We start from the raw sequence: 9,834 nt of genomic DNA, 5'->3' as shown, positions 1-9,834 counted from the left end.
TGGGTTGGGGCGCAGCGGGTGAGCAAGGGGGTGCCGTCATTGCCATTATCCAGGCGGTGCGGCATCGACACAAGTGGGGTTTGCTGCCTGATCTGAGCGGCATGGCCATCTGGCAGGCCCATCGAGGCTGAGCCGTTGCCTCTAGCCACAAAATAAGCAGAGGTCACAGCCTAGCAGTCGGCGGCAGCTCCTCGAGCGATGCCGCACGCCACCCCGGATGCAATTGGTCGTGACCTGCCCTCCCGCGTTGCCCTCGCTCCCCCTCTCAATTTCACCTGACGCCTACGCATGCACCTGGCACATCAGCTGTCGCATCGGTCGTCGGCAATCAGTCGCAGCCGTGGTATCACCCAGGCGCGGGCCGTACGCAGCGTGTCCATCCTGAGCGTCTACGCTGCCAGGGCGGGCGCGCCGCTGCGATCGTCAAGTGCTGCACCTGGCAGGGGCAGATCAGGCTTGAAAGGCATCTCCGGGACGACAGGCATTGAATGGTACATGTAAGGTGCGTTGACATTGTTCATGGACTGTTCACGGACGTGTAATGTTCTTGTTGGCGTGTTGACGGTACCCGGTATCATATCACACTGTACTGTACTCCCAGCCGTCAGTGTTCACACCTCCTCGCAATCAATAAATCCACGCAGAGCCTATGACATCATGTCGGGTGATCTCAACTGCTGCGAACCTCCACCATGCGCTGGCGCCTTCTTCACCACACCTTCTTTAGCATTGGAAGTGGTCGCACAGCTTTGCGAGCGCAAGCCCCTCAAGGCGCTGTCCAGGGTGTCACGAGCGTCGCGGCGAGCCGCCCTCACAGCATGCTGCGGCGTTTTAGTGCACTCCAGCGTTCCCCTGGGCATCCACCTTGCTTGCGCCGCCGTGTTCATGAAACACGGCGCACGCATGCGCTGGCTGTATGTAGTCACAGACCTTAGCTCCCGGGATGGTGACATGGAGAAGGCAGCGGCAGCGGCAAAGTACGCGTTGGCAGCTGCGCGGGGCGAAGAGGCGGCCTTGGCGCTGCCCCTCCTGGGTGCGATAGAGACTCTCTTCATTCGCTGGTTGCAGCCCGCGTTTGCCCCAGGCGACATGGCGGCCCTGTCTGCACTGACGGGCCTGCGTGAGTTGGACCTGTGGGACACGGTGCTGCCTGACCCCAGCTGCCTCACCGCGCTGCCACAGCTCGAGGTCCTCAGGTTCAGCCACGCCGGGGTTGACCCGCGGCTCGGCGACACCCTTGGCGAACTGCAATGCCTCACGCGCCTCCACCTGCATGGAGTGTGGTTGGAAGGCGGCGGCGATGGGCGGTTGGACGCCGTCCCGCTGGTCGCGCGTGCAGCCAGCCTGCGTGCCCTGTCGGTTTCGCCAGAATATTTCCGTGACAAAGAAATGGTCCGTGTGACGGATGAGAGTGCCGCTGTGCTCGCGCGCTGCCTGCCACGCCTCGACTTCCTTGGGGTCGCATGCAGTCAGATGTCATCAGCAGGCGCGTGTGGGCTGGCTGGCTTGGTCAGCCTCGAGCACCTTGCCTTGCGTGACAACGGCATTCATGATGCGGGCGCAGTCGCTTTGACCTCGTTGACGGCGCTCACGAAGCTTGACCTGTACTTCACCAATATTGGCACGCCCGGCGTCAAGGCCCTGGCGTGTTTGACCAACCTGGTGTCTCTTGACGTGGGGGGCAACCTGCGTATTGATGACGAGGGCGCCAAGGCGCTAGCAAGCATGACGCACCTCACTGCACTTTGTGTGAGCGGCCGTGACTTTGGCAAATGCGGCAAAGCTGCGCTGAGGGCAACCTTTGGAGCTGAGCACGCGTACTCTGCTTTTGACACTGGTATGCACATGAGGTGGGGTGGTGCTGAGGCACCCAGGCCTTATGGCTGCTAACCGCGTGCAAGCGTTGCGGCTCTCCTCAGCGCTAGGGAGGCGCGCCGCTTTGCGCCACACATCCGACACATGGTCGTCAGCCTTGCTTGTCCTCATCAACGACCACCTCCCTGCAGCGCGCTTGCACGTTCCGTTTGGGCTGTTCTGAGTGTGTTCATGAAGCCTTCCTTGCGCACCATCATGTGAGCCTGCGTCTCTCACCCTGCCTCTTCTCAGTGTGGTGCAAGATGCGTATGTATGTGTTTAAGCTCGCGCATGGTATCCAGTCATAGCTTGCTGGATCACAAGGACTGCTTCATGGCCCTCTGGCCTTCCAGTGACAAGGTTGGTCCAAGGCGGCACTTCTCGTATCGTGTAAATGGCCTGCTGCATACTGTACCATTCTCCTTCGTTCGTCTACTCAGGCTGACGCTGGCACTCTCTTATGGGTCACCTTGATGTGTGCACGTCCAGTCAGGAAGTGATTGCATTGCGTTTTTACTTTACAGAAATGAGACTTAAACAAACGGGCAAGTCTCAATATTCAATGTTCAAGGGGCCGGCAGTTGATAGGCACCGCGCAAGGCTGGGACCGCAGGAAATCCGAGGAACCGCTGCCAACACCCGGACCATCAACACATCAGCCTGCTCACCAGAATGTCAAAGTCGTCTGCTTGGAGGGGATTAAGTTCGCCCTCCAAAGTCGGAAGGCCGCCCGATTGTCAGCACTCCCACTCGGGTTCTGCCAGCACAAACCAAGCCTCCAAGCCTGAACCTGCGCAATTGCTGGCGCGCACCCCAGCCTGGCAGGGGCAGCCTGCAAATGTATTTTTTGGGATGGGCAGAGGCAAAAGACTACCTGGCTGAGCAGCCTTCGAAACTCCTGGCGCAACACAGCCGCAGTGGGGCCTGATGCTCGTGGCGCTCTCCACTAAACCAGTCCCCCCTCCGCTCTTTCCTTGCCTGGGCTGTTGATTGTGATCATGTCTTCGTAATTAGTTGCTGCCTAGCAAATAAATGCACGGCAGCAGGGACTGGCAGGACGTGGCTTTGCGGAACAGCCGTGCCCACCTGTGGCGCCCACGCCTGCGCCCGCGAGTAGCGTCACACCTTGCCGCCCTTTGATTGATGCACTTCAGTCCCCCGCTCACTGCCCGCGTTTCGCGCCAATCTCACCATTCAGATCCCCGGCCCACCCTGGCCTCTGCGCGGATGCTGTGCCCTGACCCGCCAACCCTGATTGGCAACAAGCGCTCCCCACGGCCAGCTCAGCTGGAGGACACCAAGGGCGAGACGACGCCTGCGACCTGCATGCAGCAGAATCAGGGGGGGTGGGCAGTGATTGGCACATAATGACCCTGCGTTGCACCAGAGTAGCGCCAACTACCACAGGCGTCGCTGCCTAAAGCCCAAAGCCGGACGGCGGCGGTGGCAAGCCGGCGCCGCGACATTGGGAGGGGCCTGGCCTGTGCGCGGTGAAGGCGGCGGCGGCAGCTGCTGCCGCTGGCGCCGCCGCCGCTCCCGCTGCCGCCGCCGCTGCTGCGGCTGCCGCCTGCTGGGGCTTTGGGGGCTGTTGAGGCCGCTGCCAAGAACGCCCTCGAGGCTGCCAGCAACCTGCGGTGCTGCCAAGCCAAGTGCGGCGCGTGGTGGGCTGCCAGCGGTCGCCTGGATGGGCCTGGTGGTCGCGCTTGCATGGGTTTGCTGGGTGTGCGTGACCTGCCGCCTCTCGACATAGCTGCCGCAGCCTCGAGAATTGCTTCGAAGCGAAGCACCCACTCGCAACCCCCTGATTGCCAACCAGCGGGTTGTCGCCCTTGAATCGTTCCTGCTGCTGCCAGGCGCGAGCACATGGAAGAAGACCAGCCAGGAGCCCAGGATCTCGCGGCGCCACCTAGCTCACCTGAGGACTGCAGCAGGCCCACGCCCCACTTGACGCGCCGAGCAGCATCGCGCAGTGTTCCGCGTCGGCCGCCCTGCTCGCGATGGGGCAAGTGATACGCAGGGGAAGTTTGCGAGATGGGGTGGGGAGGGGGGGGCGTAGATTGTTTGTTTTTGGGAGCAGGGGGCATGTGGCTGCTCCAGACGCCAAAATGAATGGGACAAAAGCCCCCCTTAGCGTTCCTCCCGCACGTCTACATCGCCAGCCTGGGCCCAACTCGTCACCGCAGGACTGGCACACATGAACAAGGCACCCACACAGGTAACGCATGGCCAGAGCGCGCGCGCGCACGCACGCACGCACGCACGTACGCACGCACGCACGCACACGCACACGCACACACACACACACACACACACACACGTACACCCCAACTGCAGCCGCACCTGCGGCTGCAAGGATGCACACACGCGTGCGAGCGTGGGCGAAGCCGCGGGCCCGCTCACCTGACTAATGACGCCACTGTCTTGACCAGGGCATGGCCCTTGTCCAGGGTTGACTAAGTGATGACTGACAAAGCAAGGCTTGCAGGGCGCTGCAAGTGCAAGCATGGGTTGTGCGGGTTGGCTTTCAGATGCGTGTGGGTGGAGGCAAGGGGGGGGTGGGCGTCGAAGGAACCTGTTTGGGGTACCACCCAGCGGGACCCTGGGGTCTGCTTGTAAAACATGCACAAATGACTGACAGCTGGCAACCAGATGGCGCGGCTAGCTCTCACTGCTCCCGCCATACAGACTCATGTGCACACCCATGGCTGACCCACCCACCTCGTGCGCAGCTCTCACAACCGCGCCTGGCACCTGGGCCGGACTGCAGCATGAGTGCGGCTTGGGCGCAGGTTGGGAGGCGCTTCGCCCGTAGTGCTGGGACATGGGTCAGCCGCTGCGATGTGTTGCAGCCTGCGTTTGCTGCTACTGTGAAAGTTGTTGCAGGCGGGACCGCAGGCCTGGCAACACATGGAAAATCAAGGGACGGGGCGCAGTGGGTGAGCAAGGGGGCGCCGTCGTCGCCATGATCAAGGCGGGGGCGGCAGGCACCCAAGGAGGGGGAGTTTGCTGCCTGATCTGAGCGGCATGGCCATCTTGCAGGCGGGCCCAATGATGCTGAGCTGCGGCCTGCGGCTGTTGAATAAGCAGCGGTCACAGCAGAGAGGTCAGTGGCGATATCCTCGAGCGATGTGGCATGTCACCCTGGGCTGCTGGTTACCCCCCCCCCCCCGCACACCCTCTCACTCTCGCCAAACGCCCGCGCTCCCACCTAGCACATCAGCCGCTAGACCAGCTATCAACAATCAATCGCAGCATTTGTATCGCCCAGGCCAGGGCTGTACCCAGCGTGTCCATCCTGTTGAGGGTGGGCGTTGACGCTGCCAACTTGGGGGATGAGGGCTTGCGTGCCCATGCGGTTGCGAAAGCGGGGGCTTGTCAGAGATAGGCAGCCAACCACAAACAAAATCCGTATTTGCACACACACAGCTGTTGCACACCCTGGACCTCTGCAGCCCTGGCGACCAAGTGTGCTCTGCAGCAGTGGCGCCAGGAGCCAAGCTGTATTCAATTGGGGGCCGCAGAAGTGCTGGAGCAGGTGTAGCCCTGATCGTCATGCTGCACCTGGGGGGGTGGCATGTCAGGCTTTGTTGCCCTCTCCATAGAGACTGGGCCGTCGCAGTGAACACCCTGCTCGCCACTCTTGACTCATGCTGCTGAGCTGCACGTGTGCTCTGCTGGTACCGCACTGATCTCATACAGTACCGTTAGCTGGTATACCGTATGTACACGGATTGATGATGGACAATTCCCGTTCGTTGTCGTGCCTACTTTTGCCGGTGCAGGGATCCCCATCAAAAATTTGCAGCAACAAGATGGCGCGTGATCTCAGCTGCCGCGCACCCTCGTCCTTCGCCAGCGCCTTCTTCAGCACACCCTCTTTAGCATTAGATCTTGTCGCACGGCTCTGTGAGCTCGAGCCCCGCAAGGCGCTGTCCAGGGTGTGCCGCGCCTCGCGACGCGCTGCCCTTGCGGCATGCAGCAGCGTTCTCCTGCGCTCCAGCGTTCCCCTGGGAATCCACCTGGCTTGCGCCGCAGATTTCATGGAACATGGCGGACGCATAACCAGGCTGTCGATAGACACAGGCCTTAGCTCCCGCGACATTGACATGGTAATTGCAGCCGCAGCGGCGAAGTACGCATCGTCGGTCGCACGGGGCGAGGAGGCGGCCTGGGCATTGCCCCGCCTGGGTGCGGTAGAGACTCTCTTAATTCGCTGGTTGAAGCCTGCAACTGTGCCAGACGACTTTGCGGCCCTGTCTGCACTGACGGGCCTGCGTGAGTTGCACCTGCGGGACACTTATCTCCCTTGTCCCTGCTACCTCACTGTGCTGCCGCGGCTCGAGGCCCTCACATTCAGAAATATCACGGTTGGTGACGTATTTTCTGAGGACATCATTGACGAGCTGCGATGTCTTACGCGCCTCCACCTGCACTGCGTGACTCTTGACGACTGCAACCGGTCTGAAACATGCGCCACCCCGCTGGTGAAACGTGCGACGGCATTGCGCGCGCTGTCGATCTGCCCACGCAGTCGATGGGACTTCCATGCAAGAAATTTGGACACTGTTGATTTCGCGAGCTGCTTGCCGAGGCTAATGTATCTTGATCTTAGGAAAAATAAAATTGATTCAACGGGCGTCTGCGGGCTGGCCGGTTTGCACAGCCTGGCCCACCTGAACTTGAGTCACAACGACATTTGCGATGCCGGGGCAGCCGCTTTGACCTGTTTGACCGCACTCACCAAGCTCTGCTTGTTGGAAACCAACATCGGCACGCGTGGTGTCAAAGCCCTTGCGTGTTTGACTGACCTGGTGTACCTTGACGTAGGCAACAATGATGGCATCGACGACGAGGGTGCCCTGGCGCTGGCGGGCATGACGCAAGTCACGACCCTGCGTGTCAGCGGCTGTGGGATTGGGAAGCGTGGCGCGGCAGCTCTGCGGGCCGTGTCTGGGTGCAAGCATCATTGCTATTATGATGATGAAGAGTTTGTGACAATAATTTGGGGACGCATTAGTGACGGCATTGATGATGCCTCTTTTTAGCGTCTGCACGCGTACGCCGGCGAGTCACAAACATGCCGCCGCTTGTCCGTTATGCTTGTGCATGGCGATGACATGCTTGCCAGGGCAATTATTGCCAGTACCATCATTTCATCCCCTACCTCTCAGGGCCTTAGGCTCTCTAAATGCATGATTGTGCCAGCATGCATGCTTTTGTCCCCACTTTTGTGCTGCACGGCGAGTTGTTTTGCTGACGCACGCAAGGGCTCCAGCAACAGCTGGCTCCGTCAAAACTGCACCGCATATTTTATGGCCTGCCAGTGATGAGATTTGCCCCCACGTCTTTGGCGCGACGCAACAGTGCCGCGTCTAGACCCTAGCAACAAGCACGGGGTTTTGCACCCTGTAATGATGAGCAGTCTGCTGCGTGGAGGGATCAACAGAGTCGGCCACCATCACTCTCAGTTTTGTCTGTCTTTGACAACAGCACACACTTTGTAGAGCAGCACTCTACATGCATATGAGAGCGAACCCTGACACATGAAGCTTGAACCTCTGCATGTGCTGGTTGAGTTGATACGAGATGTTGATCACAGCTGCCTGCGTGGTGGTGGTGTCATCACAACTGGGGTGCACGCAGCGCTGTGAGAGTGGCTGAGGAGATTACACTTTGAAATCAGCCTGATCAGCAGTGGCGCTCTATGTCGGTGCAGCTTGCTCTGCTGGGTGCTGTACCCAGCAGTGGGCGCCAGTGCAGCCTTTGTCATCAGCTTTGGCGAAGTGTGTGAGCAACGGTCGACTGGTCTTTTTAGCGCTTGAGCGTAGCCAGTCTCCGCTGGCTGTTTTTGGGCGGGAGGCATGCTGGCCAGCAGCTGGGGCGGAATGCAGGTGACAGGTGCATAAGGGTGTAAAGAGGAAAACAATAATCGACAGCTCCATGATTTCAGATTTACAGTGAACAGGAAGGGGCGGGGATGGTCTCAGCCACTGCAGGTGCGTTCGCTGCCGTTTGTGCTGCGCCATCATTTGAGTCAAATCATGACACGCAAGTTGACACTGATGGTTGTGAGTGTTGCGCCGAAAAAATGTGCCGCCTGCCAGCCTGCGTTTCAAGAAATGGTCCCAGAAGGGGCATTCCAAATATACGAGAGGAGGCACTGGGTTGCACCAAAACATTGGGTGGCAGCACAACGCAGGGCAGTGGCGCCAGCTACCGTGCTTTGTGCAGTCTCATTGCCAGAGGCCAACGAAGGACAATTGACCCCGAGCTGGCCCTCGGGGCCGCCCAGCTGTGACAGTAGCACTGCTGGTATGCCACAAGCCACAGTGGGGAGCGCACCGTCCCGCGCACCTGTCCCGCTCCCATCCTGGTGCGGCAGCGAAAGCGGCGGGTTCCAGCGACACGTGCAGGGATGTGTGAGTCGAGGCGCGCTGGGCGTATAGGTGCGGGGCCACAGCCCTGAACGCCGCAGCCTGGGAAGCAGGAGAATCTCAATAAGGGGCAAAGTACACAGAGAAACCCGGGGCTACGATAACCCAGCCTCACCAGGGGTCCAAAGGCGTTGCTGCCTTGGGCAATAGGGCGAGAGAGCGCACTCGGTCGGGTTCGGCATCGCCCGCCGCAGCCGGCCGAAGAGGATGGGTTTGCATTGAGGCAGATCAACGCCAAGGGACGCAGGTGGAGGGTGTCGTGCTGTGCTAGGCAGCCGCACGGCGCGGCGGTGCGCCCGCAAGCGTACGTACACGCGTGTGCGCCCCCGCGAGCCTCAGGGCCGCGCGCGCGCGACGCTCAGCTTGAGCCTCAAAGCCCTGAGGCGCCGCTGCACCGCGTACTGGCTGCCGTCAGCCCTCATAGGTCCGCACAGGCGGCCGTTCGGTCGGGGCAGATGGCGCTGCGCATGCCGACGGCCAAAAGCACGTCCGCCAACATGCCGAAACGCAGTGCCGCTCGCCGCTTGCATGGGCTTCTGGGAGTGCATGGTCTGCCGCCTTTGGAACAGCTGCAGCAACCTCCAGATTTGCCTCAAAGCGAAGCATTCATCATGACCCCCTGGTTGCCAGCCAGCGGCGTCGAGCCTCAGACCGATCATGCTGCTGCCAGGCCCGAGCACTGCTGTGGCACATGGCATGACGACCAGCGCGGAGCTCACAATCTCGCGGCGCCACCTGGTTCATAATCACGTGAGCGTTGACGCAGGCCCTCGCCCTACTTGAGACGCCCAGCAGCATCGCGCAGCGCTCCGTGACCGCAGCCCTGCTCGCTGTGGGGTAATTAATGTGTAAGGGAAGTTGGCAGCGGGCGGGGCGTGGTGGGGTGGGTTGCATTTTTGAGGGGCAGCGGGCAGGTGGGTGTGCTGGGCTGGTTCAGACGCCGAGTCTTGGGGGACAAAAGCCTCCCACAGCCTTCCTCCCATACATATATATTGCCTGCCCGGGGCCGACCCTTTACCCCAGGACTGGCACACACGAACAAGGCACCCACACAGGCCACACACAGCCACCGACTGACCAGCGCACGCAGATCAAGGACAGCGCAACCGCAGCCGCAATAGCGGCCGCGAGGCGCACATGATCGTGGGAGCGTGCGCGCAGCTGCGGGCCCACTCACCTGACTGGTGACGCCACTGCCGTAATCAGGGTATGGCGCACGTCCAGGATCTCCTGAGCGATGGCTGACAAAGCAAGGCTTGCTGGGCAATAAAAGGACCAGCAGGTGTGGCGCAGGTGGCTGTTGTGAGGAGTGGGGGGAGGGTCGCGGGGGAAGTGGGCGGCATTGAATGAGCTTGTTCGCGATGACACCGAGCGGGACTCCGGGGTAGGCTTGGAAACAGGCACAAACTCCCGACAGCTGGCGACCGGGTGGCCAAGGTAACTCTCACTGCTCCCGCCAGACACCCTCATGTGCACATTCATGGCCTGGCCCACCCACCTCGCGTGCAGCCCTTGAAACCGTGCCTAGCACCTGGGCCAGACAGCA

General features: G+C 60.9%; 2 protein-coding genes across 2 annotated transcripts; one reads left to right on the top strand and one right to left on the bottom strand.

Moving 5' to 3' along the window:
* Positions 1-951: 951 nt before the first annotated feature.
* On the top strand, positions 952-1,890 carry MNEG_4217 (hypothetical protein; the record flags this gene model as incomplete). The annotated part of the gene is made up of 1 exon (XM_014047309.1): positions 952-1,890. The coding sequence occupies one exon, from the start codon at positions 952-954 to the stop codon at positions 1,888-1,890; it is 939 nt and encodes a 312-aa protein (XP_013902763.1).
* A 1,381-nt stretch (positions 1,891-3,271) lies between these two features.
* Positions 3,272-3,421, bottom strand: MNEG_4216 (hypothetical protein; the record flags this gene model as incomplete). Its single annotated transcript, XM_014047308.1, has 1 exon — positions 3,272-3,421. A coding segment is annotated over one exon (150 nt), but the record flags the coding sequence as incomplete, so codon positions are not given.
* Between the last annotated feature and the right edge of the window lie 6,413 nt (positions 3,422-9,834).

This window comes from Monoraphidium neglectum (assembly GCF_000611645.1).
Source record: "Monoraphidium neglectum strain SAG 48.87 unplaced genomic scaffold scaffold00572, whole genome shotgun sequence".
Classification (NCBI taxonomy): Eukaryota; Viridiplantae; Chlorophyta; class Chlorophyceae; order Sphaeropleales; family Selenastraceae; genus Monoraphidium; species Monoraphidium neglectum.
This window is presented reverse-complemented; position numbering and strand designations above follow the sequence as displayed.